Genomic DNA, 14,009 nt, shown 5'->3' on the forward strand with positions numbered 1-14,009 from the left:
CACGGTTCGTCTCTCAGCCTTATCCCTCGCGGAACTAGACTCAGGGACCTCTACTCCTCGAAAAGAAAGGATACTAAGCAACGGAAAGTATTAAAATTTTATAAACATAATCATTACAACTAGAGCATTTACCAAGGAACATCAAAATAGCTAAAATCACACTACACAAGTCATCTTTATAAGGGATTCATGCTATACCTTAATATGCAAGTATGCATCAAAGCTTTTAAGTCTACATCATAACCCATAAGTACTAGTTACCATGAGCACTTGCCTAAGCTTGCAATAAGTCCTCAAGCATCTCTCGAGTCGAATCCTTCACAATAACCGGATGCTTCGTGGTATTCATCTCTGCTGAGCTATCTCTAGCCATATATTTGTACATATGGAGAAAAAATGGAAATAATACAACGGTAAGTTCGACGACTTATTGAGTATAAATGCATATGACGTACATGTCATTAAATAGTGAAGTTAGTTGTTTATAAAGCACATGTAACATTATGAGATGATAGTTTATCATGGACGTGATATAGATATAATATATGCTTATGATCATGAGTAACTGTAATAGTTTAACCATGTGGTCTACTTAAGATATTACTTATTCTCAATAGGGTTGGCAATGTTCCGAGAGACTTGTAATACAACACCAGTGCCCCGGATATTGTACGCTACTGTCTATCTCATTAGTGGCACGACCGAGCCCGACTTCGGGTGGCCCACACTACTAAGAGAAATGCTTGGCTTCATTAAAAAATCCATCTTTTGGCCATTTTAATCCTAGGTGGCATGGTCAATTTTTCATAAATATATTAATTTATTGTTTAAAATCTATTAATTTTAAAATGGACTATGCCACCTAGGATTAAAATGGCCAAAAGATGGACTTTTTAATGAAGCCAAGCATTTCTCTATGCATATAAAGGTATATCTTATTTGTATTAAGTTACTATACCAAAAAAAAAAATATCACCTTAAAAAAAAAAAAAAAAAAAAAAAAAAAAACCAAATTCAAACATAACTTTCATTGAGTTTCATACCGTTTGTGCTGCATCAAGGCTCAAGCCCTAAGGATTCACTCTTAGGGTTCATTCTTTATCATCCATAAGCTTTCGAGGGTGATTCTAACTAGTAACTTAAGTATTGAATATATGCTTAATAAGTAATATATATATATATATATATATATATATATATATATATATATATGTGTGTGTGTGTGTGTGTGTGTGTGTGTGTGTTTTTGTTCACGAATGTTAGCCGAGGTAAGACAAATTTTATACGAGTATGTATCGTTTAATAATCATACATATTTTCGTATTCATGAGTGACACATTTCGTGTTCGAGACATACCCTTTATTAATAATTCATTTTATTGCCCCTGAATTTCTAATTTCTTTTAGGGTTTCTATATCCTTTGTCTGTGTGTTACATGAACGCCCATATTCTGAACATGCCCACTGGTTAAGCAAATGAGACCTTAAAAAAATACTCGTTCACTTGGGGTGGATACGACTGGTCATGGGCAGCTAATTAAGCAGTTGATTCTTGAAACCACCATGTTGGGGGGCATATACAAGCCAGGGTAAGGTTGAAATCCACCTGTGGTGGGTAATCCTGAAACCTAGCCACCTAACCACCCCAATAGTCAAAGGGTGATTGTGTATTTTTTTTAAAAAAAAAAGAAAAAAATTTGAACAAACATACCCATATTTATAGATCTGGACAAACCGAAAATGTACGCGCCATGCGCAGTTTAGCAAAAGATCGAGGCAAGTGACGATCAATCTAGTAAAACAAACAAAAGAAAAAGAGAAGATGGTGGTTTATCTGTCGCGCTTTGATATCTCCGCCCCTCTCTACTAAACTCTTAACGGACTTATCAAAGCCCTCTCTCCCCCGTCTTCAAAAAACCCAACTATATTTCAACCCCTCAGATCTCTCTCCCCCTCTTGCCTTTCTCCCTCGCTCCCATTTCTCTCTCTCTCTGCCCTGAAAAGTCCTCAAAATGCAATCGTCTCTCACTCTCTCCGTCTCTTCCCACACCTCCCTCACCATTCCCAGATCAAGCCACGCGTTCGAGCCTTCATCCAAGCCTATAAACCTCCGTTTCTGCGGCCTCCGGCGAGAGGCCCTGGGGTTCTCTTCGCTCAGACAAAGCTCTGATTCGCACCGAGTTCGCCTCGCCTCCTCGGCTCGCGGACGACGCGTCTTCGTGTCGGCGGCCTCGGTTTCCAATAACGGAAGCCCGCCGAAGTCGTTCGATTACGACCTGCTCATCATCGGCGCCGGCGTCGGTGGACACGGAGCTGCTCTCCACGCCGTCGAGAAGGTACTGTGAATCGTTTGCTTTTGAATTTAGTTTATGTGTTGGCAGATATAGCTTGAACTAATGCCTAATGCTTGGCTAGTTGAGCTTGAATTGATCAAGTTTATCAGCTTAGATTGTCTTTCCTTGAGAGTTCTATATAATTCAAATGTGATATTTAAGTTCTTTGGAATGATTTTAAACTGTTAATGTGTTGCTTGCGGAGTTATCGTTGAGTATGGTTTTTTCGCTACGTGTTTTTGAGAAATAGTTATTTCGGACTGGTTTGTCTCTGATAAGTTGCTGGAATTTAGAGTTGAAATAAGCAGTAAAACACGTCGTGGTTTTGTGTATGATTTGGTAAAAGGTCATTGTAGAGGAAGAATCTCTAGCGGTAACAATGATGATGCCCAATACGATTGTACAGTATTTAGATTGATAAACACTACTAATGTATTTTCTTTGTTGATTGTGCACGAGAAGAGCTGAAATTATATACGAGAGAAAATTTCATTTGTGGGGATAATAGTGATCCACCTACATTCAAATTTAGACCTCGGTGTCAATCTTCTGGTTGTGATGCATCCCCTGCTTCGCATATATTTCATGTTTAATATGTGGTAATGTATATGCTAGAATGTGGCTCTTTCTAGGTGTTGTAGAAACATTTGAGTATCTTATTGCTTCTTCTTTGCTAACAACAGTTGCGTTAGAGGTGAATAATTATAGAAGTGATCATTGCAGGGTCTGAAGACTGCCATTGTTGAGGGAGATGTGGTGGGTGGAACATGTGTAAACAGAGGTTGTGTTCCTTCCAAGGCTCTTCTGGCTGTGAGTGGTCGGATGCGTGAGCTTCAGAATGAGCATCACTTGAAGGCATTGGGTTTGCAGGTAATAAGATTGGATTATCCAAGCTTGAAGCTTAGCTGACACAAGTTACATATTTTGACCACAGATACTATTGTACGTATGATGTACCTGTGTTGGTGGGTTGTTGTACTTTAACTGTTTGCCTTCTTACAAATCATTATAGGTTTCCGCTGCTGGGTATGATAGACAAGGAGTGGCTGATCATGCAAACAATCTTGCTTCAAAAATTCGTGGTAATTTAACCAATTCTATGAAGGCACTTGGGGTGGACATACTGACAGGTTTTGGCACAATTCTGGTGAGTCATACATGCTGACACATTGGATTCAGTGACAGCACATAGTTATTGTGGTCAATAAAAAATCAAACCAGCTTAATGATAATTTTGAGCTGTCCAGAACATGGTTTCTCAATTATTCTTGTCCTTTAGTTAAGTTTATGATCTAATGGTTTATAATCTTTTGCATCCTAATGTTGATTGCATTATTTGCCAAACCATTTTCAGGGCCCTCAAAAGGTGAAAGTTGGATCTGACAAAGTAGTAACTGCAAAAAATATAATTATTGCTACAGGTTCTGTTCCTTTCGTCCCAAAGGGCATTGAAGTTGATGGTAAATGTGTACCTTTTCTTCTCATTCTTCTTATGGTTTCACTTTTTCTGTTAAAGAGTCCAGCATTCTTCTTCTGGATGGAGGACTTTCTGTGCCAGTGTTCTACATACAATCTTCTGTTATATTGTGCTTGGAGGATTTTTAATTGCTGAATATTGACCTGCAGGGAAGACTGTAATTACCAGTGACCATGCACTTAAGTTGGAATTTGTTCCAGACTGGATTGCCATTGTAGGAAGTGGATATATTGGTCTTGAATTCAGTGATGTATACACTGCACTTGGGAGTGAGGTATAACATTTCTTCTCTTCTTTTAACTATTGTGACGATTACATATTCTACAAAATGAATTATCAGATTTATTTCTTTCCAGGAAAAAAAAAAGAGAAGAGCATCAGCACTATTTGGTGTTTTTAAGTTATAAAATTAAAGCAAATGCTCGCCTCCTTTCCTCACATCATCTCCATTTATATATATGCTACTTATGGGAACTTGGCATGTCATAGGACAGATGCTTTTGTTGATATCTTCTGGGTCTCTTGAATTCCAATATGGTTTAATACTCACTTTTACCATGAGATCATGTTTCCTGATCCAACTGTAGTCTGCAGTGACATCTTATTAATTTGGGATGGTGATAATGCTTCTCGGTCAAATTTTGAATATCAAAATTTAAGACATCAAGATTTGACATTGCTGAGAATGCATCAAAATGCATGGTTTAGGTACCTTCTTAAACATCCATTGAGGACTCGCTAGTCTATCAGAAGAAAAATAAAGAATGGATTTAGATTCACATTTATTGGGCTTTGCCTTTCTCCTTTGGTGTAAGAAATGTTATTCATGTAATTAATTCCCAAAACGATTAGTATTACACAAAGCATTCCTTATATATGTATTAAGGTTTCATTGCATAAAGGATAGAAATCTTGCCTGGTCCAGTCAGTAATTTTTCTATCCAGTGATCAGTACAACAAGTTAGTGTCATGCTCATTCCTTTATTTTTTGTATGATTGTGAAGGTTACTTTTATTGAAGCTCTAGATCAGCTCATGCCTGGATTTGATCCCGAGATTGGGAAGTTAGCCCAAAGGGTTTTAATAAATCCGCGAAAAATTGACTATCATACAGGAGTATTTGCAACCAAGGTATCCTGTTGTTTATGTTTGACTTTTTGTGCGTTTCCTTGGTAGCTGTTTGTTGCATTTATCATCCTTAGTGTATTCTTTTTACAGATAACTCCAGCTAAGGACGGGAAGCCAGTCATGATTGAGCTTATTGATGCAAAGACTAAGGAACCTAAAGACACATTGGAGGTAACTGAAGTACTAAGAGTTAATAGTCAGAGCTGGAAATTGTTGTTTCAAAAGCAATCTACATTTTCGTTGCTTTTCATATTGACAATGTACAAAATAATACAAGTAGTTGGCTTAAACTCTTTCAACTTCCATAACATTTGAGAGGTGAAAAAAATCCTTATCCAAAATTGTCATTTTTTGCTGTCAACTTCTGTTTCTTCTCATATGCATTCATGAAATTAAATACTTGTAGTTAATCCTGAACTAGTTGACGAGATCTCTCATTTTATGAGTTTGTTGGTCCCATTTGTTTGAGCTTTGAGTGGCTACAAATTGACCTGCTGCAAATTCAAGAGAACAATGTAGTTTGGATTATGAAATCAAGCTTATGTTTCAAGTTTCACCCACCAATACATGCTCAATGATGTCTGACTTGCATGAGTGTTTTCCTTTGTATTAGTATTGAACCCGGCTATTTAAAATTCAAATCCTTGACATATTGTGAATTGGAAATCTCCATTTTAGATCAGACGTTTTTTGCTGCATATTTAGTTGCATCAAGGCATCTTTAACAAACTTTTGGTTTACTTTGCTACAGGTAGACGCAGCATTAATTGCAACTGGAAGGGCTCCATTCACACAGGGTCTTGGCTTGGAGAGTGTATGACTTCTCAGATACTAATGTGGTTGAGATTATAGAGTTGTTTACCCAAAAAAAAAAAAAAACAAAAGGTTTCATTTGCATTGGCTTTTCTGCAGGTTAATGTAGAAACACAACGTGGTTTCGTTCCTGTTGATGAGCGCATGCGAGTAATTGATGCGAGTGGCAATCTGGTTCGTTTTGAATTTCTGTATGGGCATATATTTCCCTATGTAGTTCTAGCAAATTGTTATTGACGCTGAATTTTGAATGTTAGGTCCCTCATTTGTATTGCATTGGTGATGCTAATGGCAAGATGATGCTTGCTCATGCAGCGAGTGCACAAGGAATTTCAGGTAAGGAGTTAACTAATTGATTGTCTCTGCTGCTTTGAATCTAAAGACTTTCCTTGACATCCTTTTCAATTTTTCCCCTAAATCTTTTTACACAGTTGTTGAACAAGTCACTGGAAGAGATCATGTGCTCAATCATCTAAGTATACCTGCAGCTTGTTTCACCCATCCTGAAATCAGTATGGTTGGATTAACAGAGGTGAATGTTGAATCTTTTAAGTGCATTTTGTTATGTAAATACGTTCTCACTTCCCTAGTTTCTTCTCTTTTTCCATTATGAAATTAGAGTCTTCTCATTGTGCCTTTTGAATATCTGAAATTTTGATTAAGCCTCTAAAATTTGCAGCCTCAAGCAAGGGAGAAAGCTGAAAAAGAGGGATTTGAAATTAGCATTGCTAAGACAAGTTTTAAGGCTAACACAAAAGCCCTAGCAGAAAATGAAGGGGAGGGACTTGCGAAGGTTATCTTTTATTTACAAATATCCTAAAATGTTGTTGATTTATGCGTTCTCACCAGCTTCTTGAGGTGATAACACAATTTCTATATTGTTTTCATTCAGCTGATATACAGACCCGACAATGGAGAGATACTTGGAGTCCATATCTTCGGGTTGCACGCTGCGGACCTCATCCATGAAGCATCCAATGCAATAGCTTTGGGGACACGTATTCAGGTAAGTTTTCTGTGCCAAAACTATAATGTTTATGCACCTGGCTGCTACTTTTAATGTGCCCTTGGTTATGAGTCTCTAGTTCCTTTGGTAACCAATTCTGTTAATTTTTCACTCATCCTGTAGCTCAGATTGATACTCGTGTCGTCGATGTTGTTCAGTGATTTATTGTTACTGTATTTTTTGAACCATGCAGGACATCAAATTGGCAGTTCATGCACATCCAACCTTGTCCGAAGTGCTTGATGAACTGTTTAAATCAGCAAAAGTGAGTAACACATATTCACCTCCAAACATCATCATGGCTGCACTAAAATCTTTTCTTTTCCATGCAAAACGGTAAGACCATTGCAAGTAGGATCCTTGGCAGCCGCTTGACATATGTAGTGGCTGACAAGTTATTAGGAACAACATATAATAAATGTCTTGTAAGTGGAAATCACTAGAAGTGGGCTTTTAAAATACGCACGTCCCAGTTGACTCCATGAGGATTCTGGATGGTATCTATTTCATGACATGACTTAGAGTCCGTTTGAGTTTGTGATTTCAAAAAATGTGACTTAAAAATAGCGATTTAAAAATATGCGATTTGAAAACGTAAATTTAAAAAAACACCGTTAAGTGTTTTCGAAAATCACATTTTGGCTTTTAAAATTATGCGTTTTCATAAAAGCACAAGGACTTGCGATTTGAAAACGCATTTTTCTACTTTATCAAATTACAATTTTTTTTTTTTTTTTAAAAAAAAAAAAACGATATTTTTTCTGCACTTTTGTCTGAAATCACATTTTTTGTCTATAAAATTGCAATGGCAAACTCTTAAGTTTTGTGTATCTAACGGTTTATTTAAAATTAATGTTGTCACGTCTTTTTTTTAAAAATTAAATAATGTAGAATTATGTACACCATTAGATGTACTAACTTTAAATCTATGAAATTGATACCATCTATTTTATTGTTTGGTTGACTGTGGTTGGCAGGCATAAAAAAGCAATCCATAATATTGCATATAACTTGCTCATAAAATGGCTACTTGAATATATCTTTGTATGTTAACCTGCAAAAACTTAAATATGGCCAGGTTCAAGCTCATGCTTCTAGCCCAATAAGTGAACCAATTGCAGTCTAAGCTTCTCAACAATCAAAGTATGTATTTTTGAAGAAATTTGCTTGTGCTAGGGTTTTTCAACCAATTATTCGTCTCCAAGCATCAGAAGAGATCATCAACACATTCGAGAGAGAAAGAACACACTAGGGGAACAACTGGTCTATTTCTTCAAGGCAGTTGATGCCAGAATATGTTCCATCTTGCCATCTTTAATTCCGGGTCTAGTCTGTCTTTTCAGAGAGATACTAGTAAACCATATTGCTTTAATTTAGAAAACTTTTTGCTCCAAATTTTGGATTATATTATAATTTATAAGAGGCCTTATTGTAGTCAGGGTTACTTCGGCTGCTTTGAAACCATTTTATATTTCTTTCCAAGTTTTCACGTAAAAAAAACCCCTCTAGACCAGTTTAGAGAGCCCTAGGAATATGGCAATTAGACTAACTGTCCTCCATCACAAAACTCATAATCATGACTTTAACAATAAAAGAACTGAATCAATTAGACATTGCAGTATGATGTTTTCTTGTCCAAGTACTCTGGAAAGTGCAGCAATGCTGCTCAAATGCAGAAAATCTACAAGCATCCATCAATACAAGGCATTTCCATATGATAAATGGGAAACTGTTGAAATCATGAAGGTTGGTTTTTCTTGCCTTTCAAAAATCCAAAAAACAAAACATAAAAAAAAAAAATGAAAGAAGTCCACATGAAACAAGAATTCACCTCACCGTAAAGTGATCTTCTACAGAACAAAAGTGGACAAATAGTTTTAACAAATGGATCCACACAAAAATATGCCGAAAATAAATGTTTATGATGAGAGAACTAGGAAGGATCTAAAAAGGCATATAAGTTCTTGTTCCTTCCCAGCTGATTCAAAAGTGGACAAATAGTTTCACACATGGATCCACATCAAAATCTTTAGAAAAAAATTATGCAAGAAGAAATCTTTATGATGAGAGAACTAGGATGGATAACTCTCTTCTCTAGTCACAGCTGATTCAAGACCTCAGGGCAACAAAAGGCAATGCCTTAAGCAGTTCCATCAGCACACCATCCAGGAGTAGTTTGTGTTTCATAAAATCTGAAGTTGGGAATCCTATATAAATCCTTGCAAGGAAGTTGTTTGAAAATCTAAAAATTTTAAACTCAAGCTTTATATAGTAATCTTTTTCATCATTAACCCTCCATCAATTCCAGACCTTGACCAAAATGAGTAATGTTACATACCATCCTTTTTAAAATCAACATTAAATCAAAATTAATTAGTGACCTATCACAAACACAATAGTAATTTTAAAAGCCACGCTTTATAAGATAAAAAGATGATCAGTAGCATTGCACGCCTGAAATACCCTCACCACAAGATTATCCAAAATTGAACTAAAAGGAAAAAAATATCTAATGTAGAGAATAACACCATTGAAGTTCCTTAATGTCACATGTTGACATCAAGGTAATTTGGTAGTTTTCCACCCTAGAGACTTTTCACTCTACACAAACTAATGAGGCTGTGTAGTAAGTTGTGATCTAAATGGATATCAACTCAAATTTTAAAGAATTATTTGAGTAATCCCAATATTAAATTGTCATCAACAAGTGTCATCGTATAAATGCAATTGTCCTCCATACTAATCTGAATCAGAACACCAAGCTCAACCCAAATTCATTCAAAACAACAGGAACCAAACACCCGACAAACTACCAACAAATTGTTTCAATAACAAAGGTACCCACCAAACAATACAACACTCATTGAAAAAACAAAAACAGTGTCCAAAAATCCAATAATTTAAAATGAACTTGACAAGCTAACTCCCCAAAAAAAACAAGACCCAAAACACATAAATCGAAGCACAAAACTTGAAAGAGTAAGCACAATCAACCTTTCAACTTAAGATAAATCAATTGAAATAAAGCATAAAAGACCAAATAAGCTCCAAACAAATGCTCAAATAATTTCAGAACTTTAAGCATCCTTATCAAACATCAGTAACGAAGATTGAAAGTGCTGCTCCCACTGGGAATCCTAACAAAACCCATTACAGTTCCATCAAACTACTATACTACTTAGCATCAAAGTAAACATGAAGGAAACCATAGATCTCAAACAAAATGCCTGTCTTTTCTATCAGCGTTGAACTCATCTATTCTTCCTCGCTGTCAGCCTCAGCGATCTTATTGTTATGCTTCCTAGCATACCTCTGGTTCCTCAGGAACTTGGGATCCATCTGTACCCACAATTCAAAAACAAATTTTTTCTTCAATTACATGATTAAATAGGTGAATACTAACAACCCCGAAAAGATTAAAAAAAAAAAAAAAGTATTACCCCTTTGGTGGAGATGTGGCGGTGCTTGCGGGGCTTCTTGATGCCGTTCTTGTGCGCCTTGTAAGACTGGTTGTGAGCCGTGTGGTTCTTCGACTTCGCCATCTCTGCAACCCACAAATACACAGTCACACACAGATAGAAAGTCAAACTCAAAAGAGCGTGCCTTTTTGCATCAGAGAGAGAGAGAGAGAGAGAGAGAGAGAGAGAGAGAGGGAGACCTGGAAACGAAGAGGGTGGCTCTGCTAGGGTTTGCTGGGCGGAGCAAATGAGAAGGTTTGGCCGCTTTATGTGGACCTGTAGCGAAACCCTAGATATCAAGGATTGTGGTGAGCATATTAAATGACGGAAGTGCCCTTGTGGTGGGGTTTAAGGATATGGGCTTTAGTTCTAAATAAATGGCCCATATTTCAATATTTTATTTTGTGTATTCTTTGTGGCCCAGAAAAGAATGGCCCATATCTGGCGCATTTCTGTTCGCGAAATAAGTCTTCAAATAGAATGACTATATATATATATATATTTTATGAGTAATGTTATATATATTTTTACTTCTCTACGCTAATTTCTCAACAATTATAGGTGGTTTTTAAAACCATCATTAAATTAAAATTCAATAAAGATTGATCTCATATCCACTATCCAGTGGTGATTTAAAAGTAATTTATAAATGTAGGAAAATAGGTGTAAAAAAATAAAAGTAAGTATAACATTACTCGGCTTTTATTTGGTAGGAGCCTATTCTTAAGAATAACTATTCTTATGAAAATAACTATTCCCTTACAAAGAGGAATATAACCTTTTTTTTTTTTTTTAATTTGAGCTTTTTTAAAACTATATTAATTTTTTATTAATTTTGATTTAATTCTAATTAGAGAATATGCGTTGTATTTCTATAGTTAATATATATATAAAAGAAGTGATCGCGTTTACTCATTAACTAAAATATAAAAAATACCAAAAAAATATTTAAAAAAAAAAAGATCCATAAAATATTATAATAACAGTGAAGCCCCATGAAAGCCAGCCATCAGCTAGCTAAGCATAACTCATCAGGTGAAATTAAAGACACCAATGCCATCACTTCCAGTTGTAACGCTGAACTGTCCGTCCAAAAAACAGAACACTCACAATGACCCAATAGCATATCTGGGATTGGATCTTTGTCCTTCGTTTTCCTAAACCGCTCTCGATCTTGTTCCATTTTAGACCAGATTCCCACATTCTTTTGAGGCAGACATGTTCCTCTTTGATTGGTTCTATGGGGTGCTCGCATCGCTGGGCCTATGGCAGAAGGAGGCCAAGATTCTTTTCTTGGGTCTCGACAATGCTGGCAAGACCACCCTTCTTCACATGTTGAAAGACGAGGTGGGTTCTGTTTGTCTTTAGCCATTTCTCTCTATCTGCTTGTGATTATGTTTTCTGAAAATGTTGGAAAAATGGGTTTTTGTTTGTGGCAGAGACTAGTGCAACACCAGCCGACCCAGCACCCCACGTCGGAGGAGCTGAGTATTGGGAAAATCAAGTTCAAGGCTTTCGATTTGGGTGGCCACCAGATCGCTCGCAGAGTCTGGAAAGATTACTATGCTAAGGTACATTCAATTTGATCTCTTCCCCTTGCGTTCCCTCTTTCTGCGTGTTCAACCCATATATCAGATTTTTGTTTGGTTTTCTTTTCGGTTGATATTATTGGAATGGGACTCTGAATTTGGCTATCGGATTATTTAATCAGTTGTATTTGAATGTCATTTATGCGAAGTTTGATTCTTTGAATCAGTTAATTTTGTTTGAGGTTATTTATATGAACTACTGGAAACTTTAAGCAGATCTAATTCTAATTCTACTGCGATTTCACTATATGTTTGTTAAAACAGGTTAGTTGTAGAGTTTTCTTATGTCTTATTGGCTGTTTTTGTCCTTAGTTTTTTTTTTTTTTTTAATCATTTGTCCTTAGTTTTTACTTGGATGGTATCAATGACAGAATTTCTTTGATAATCTCGTTGGCTGTTTTTTTTACCTACAATATGGAGTCAAGAATTTCTGCATTCTTTTGCAATCTTATACATCCTTAATTGTGAAGGATCAACCTCCTCGCTGAATCGTTGGAATCATCTTCTTTATTGGTTTTTGGTTTTGTTCTGATTATTGGAAGTGTGTATAACTATTAATGGTGCCAGCTTTAGTTCCTTGCGTATATATGAAAAAAAAAAAAAAAAAGAAAAGAAAAAAGAATGCTTTGTTGACATTTCTGCATTTGATTTTTAATCAATCTGTTAATCTGAGTTGAATTTCAAAAGACAGAAAAGGCATTCCGTGGTCCGTTAATCCCAGCTGTATAGCTTGCTATGCCTTCATAATCCCAGAAAAATCTTCTCTAGGTTTATCTGATTCATGGGAGGCAAACATAAACGACTGAAGTTATGCTGATAGCACCTTTTTTTTTGTGTCTTTCCGGAGGTGTTTTAGTTGTAGTTTTCCATACATGATTCTTTCAAAAATCCATCATGGCATTGTAAATTTGGTTTCATGTCAGAAGTCAATTTCAAGTGGGAAAGAGAAGCCTTAGATTTATTGGAAAGGTCATCCATTACATCATCTAAGAGGTTTTGAAGACCCAAATTAAGGTTGCCTCTCTTGACTGGAGTGGTAATCTGCAGTTATCTTCTTTGAGAGGACCTGCCTGTTGAAAAAAGTTCAAAGTTTTGCATCACCCTTCCGCATATTTTTCAAAGAAGTACTCATAAACAAAAACATATTTTTCAAATATGTTGAAAAGAATACTTTCGTGGGTTTAACTCTTTGTTTCATGATTTACTCTGGTATTCCAAGTGATCTCCAGCACCTAATACTTTTGGAGTTCCGGTTATAATACTATGTCAAGCGCAAATTGGTCAGAATAAGATCCTCTCCATTTCAAATTGGTCAGGATTTAAAGTCGATGCATCGAATGAGTACATAAAGTTAACGTTGACAGATCTTTTAAAAAATTTAAATAATGTAAAATTATGTATACTGTCGGATGCACAAACTTTAAATTTTGACCATGAAATGGAGAGGATCCTTGTCCTAATTCGTCCCGACCCCAGTTATGGGGTTTAATTCATTTAAACCGTCATTGACATGCCTGGCTTATGTGATTGACCCAAATAAATGAGAGAAATTCAAATAGTCATTGAGATGGCCTCAATTGTAATAGCAGATTGATTTGATTTTTTACACTTTTGGAATGTATGACATGCCAAAGAATTGAATTCTGACCATTTTTTTTTATTATTTTTTTTCTTTTCTGTTAATTCCCATCTATGAACAGGTGGATGCAGTGATTTACCTTGTTGATGCTTATGACAAGGAGAGGTTTGCAGAATCAAAAAAGGAGCTGGATGGCCTCCTTTCAGATGAATCCCTTGGTGATGTTCCATTTCTTGTGCTGGGGAACAAGATTGACATTCCCTATGCAGCTTCAGAAGATGAGCTATGCTATCATCTAGGGCTGACCAATTTCACAACTGGCAAGGGGAAGGTGACTCTTACAGAATCCAACGTCCGGCCCATTGAAGTTTTCATGTGCAGTATTGTTCGCAAGATGGGCTATGGTGATGGCTTCAAGTGGCTCTCACAGTATATCAAGTAGAAGTAGAGTGAGGGGATAACTATTTGCTCTGTGTTCAATGTTCATGTGCTAACTTTTCTGCAATTCTAAGGCGCCTGAATACATGGGAATATATTTTTTAGTACATCATTTTTTGTGTTGGTATTGAAGGATTAACAACTGCTGAATTTTGTTGTTTTCGATTTGGGTCTATTGTTGGGAAGTTT

General features: G+C 36.2%; 3 protein-coding genes and 1 non-coding gene across 5 annotated transcripts; 3 read left to right on the top strand and 1 right to left on the bottom strand.

The window, feature by feature from the left end:
- The first annotated feature begins 1,759 nt into the window (after positions 1-1,759).
- On the top strand, positions 1,760-8,200 carry LOC132163379 (dihydrolipoyl dehydrogenase 1, chloroplastic). 2 transcript variants are annotated; one of them, XM_059573646.2, is made up of 16 exons: positions 1,760-2,336; positions 3,057-3,203; positions 3,346-3,480; positions 3,688-3,793; positions 3,960-4,084; positions 4,815-4,940; positions 5,028-5,108; positions 5,689-5,751; positions 5,850-5,924; positions 6,008-6,086; positions 6,182-6,282; positions 6,430-6,543; positions 6,643-6,756; positions 6,950-7,021; positions 7,835-7,858; positions 7,933-8,200. In XM_059573646.2, the coding sequence occupies exons 1-16, from the start codon at positions 2,013-2,015 to the stop codon at positions 8,131-8,133; spliced, it is 1,887 nt and encodes a 628-aa protein (XP_059429629.2). In that variant the 5' UTR covers positions 1,760-2,012; the 3' UTR covers positions 8,134-8,200. The 2 variants fall into 2 exon arrangements, with proteins under 2 accessions (XP_059429629.2, XP_059429638.2); XM_059573655.2 differs by having other exon boundaries at positions 7,835-8,022.
- A 1,597-nt stretch (positions 8,201-9,797) lies between these two features.
- Positions 9,798-10,517, bottom strand: LOC148587688 (large ribosomal subunit protein eL29z-like). Its single transcript, XM_088513659.1, has 3 exons — positions 10,415-10,517; positions 10,197-10,300; positions 9,798-10,095 (listed from the first exon to the last, which is right to left on the bottom strand). Exons 2-3 carry the CDS (start codon positions 10,296-10,298, stop codon positions 10,012-10,014), a joined length of 186 nt encoding a protein of 61 aa, XP_088369785.1. The 5' UTR covers positions 10,299-10,300; positions 10,415-10,517; the 3' UTR covers positions 9,798-10,011.
- Positions 10,518-11,230: 713 nt separating this feature from the next.
- On the top strand, positions 11,231-14,009 carry LOC132183892 (small COPII coat GTPase SAR1A). The gene is made up of 3 exons (XM_059597362.2): positions 11,231-11,561; positions 11,654-11,785; positions 13,504-14,009. Exons 1-3 carry the CDS (start codon positions 11,433-11,435, stop codon positions 13,822-13,824), a joined length of 582 nt encoding a protein of 193 aa, XP_059453345.2. The 5' UTR covers positions 11,231-11,432; the 3' UTR covers positions 13,825-14,009.
- LOC132168336 (small nucleolar RNA snoR83) lies at positions 12,550-12,679 on the top strand. The gene has a single exon (XR_009438850.1). It is a non-coding gene; the product is annotated as a small nucleolar RNA snoR83 (small nucleolar RNA).

This window comes from Corylus avellana, chromosome 2, assembly GCF_965113065.1.
Source record: "Corylus avellana chromosome 2, dhCorAvel1.hap1.2, whole genome shotgun sequence".
In the NCBI taxonomy this organism is placed as follows: Eukaryota; Viridiplantae; Streptophyta; class Magnoliopsida; order Fagales; family Betulaceae; genus Corylus; species Corylus avellana.

What these genes read in the sequence shown, in the direction of transcription:
- LOC132163379 (XM_059573646.2), top strand. Translation starts at nt 2,013, where the DNA reads ATGCAATCGTCTCTCACTCTCTCCGTCTCTTCCCACACCTCCCTCACC. An exon ending in AGGGTCTTGGCTTGGAGAGT is followed by an intron (nt 5,752 to 5,849) that starts GTATGACTTCTC and finishes GCTTTTCTGCAG; the next exon opens with GTTAATGTAGAAACACAACG. An exon ending in AAGGGGAGGGACTTGCGAAG is followed by an intron (nt 6,544 to 6,642) that starts GTTATCTTTTAT and finishes GTTTTCATTCAG; the next exon opens with CTGATATACAGACCCGACAA.
- LOC148587688 (XM_088513659.1), bottom strand. Translation starts at nt 10,298, where the DNA reads ATGGCGAAGTCGAAGAACCACACGGCTCACAACCAGTCTTACAAGGCG. An exon ending in GCCACATCTCCACCAAAGGG is followed by an intron (nt 10,096 to 10,196) that starts GTAATACTTTTT and finishes TTGTGGGTACAG; the next exon opens with ATGGATCCCAAGTTCCTGAG.
- LOC132183892 (XM_059597362.2), top strand. Translation starts at nt 11,433, where the DNA reads ATGTTCCTCTTTGATTGGTTCTATGGGGTGCTCGCATCGCTGGGCCTA. An exon ending in TTCACATGTTGAAAGACGAG is followed by an intron (nt 11,562 to 11,653) that starts GTGGGTTCTGTT and finishes TGTTTGTGGCAG; the next exon opens with AGACTAGTGCAACACCAGCC. An exon ending in GGAAAGATTACTATGCTAAG is followed by an intron (nt 11,786 to 13,503) that starts GTACATTCAATT and finishes ATCTATGAACAG; the next exon opens with GTGGATGCAGTGATTTACCT.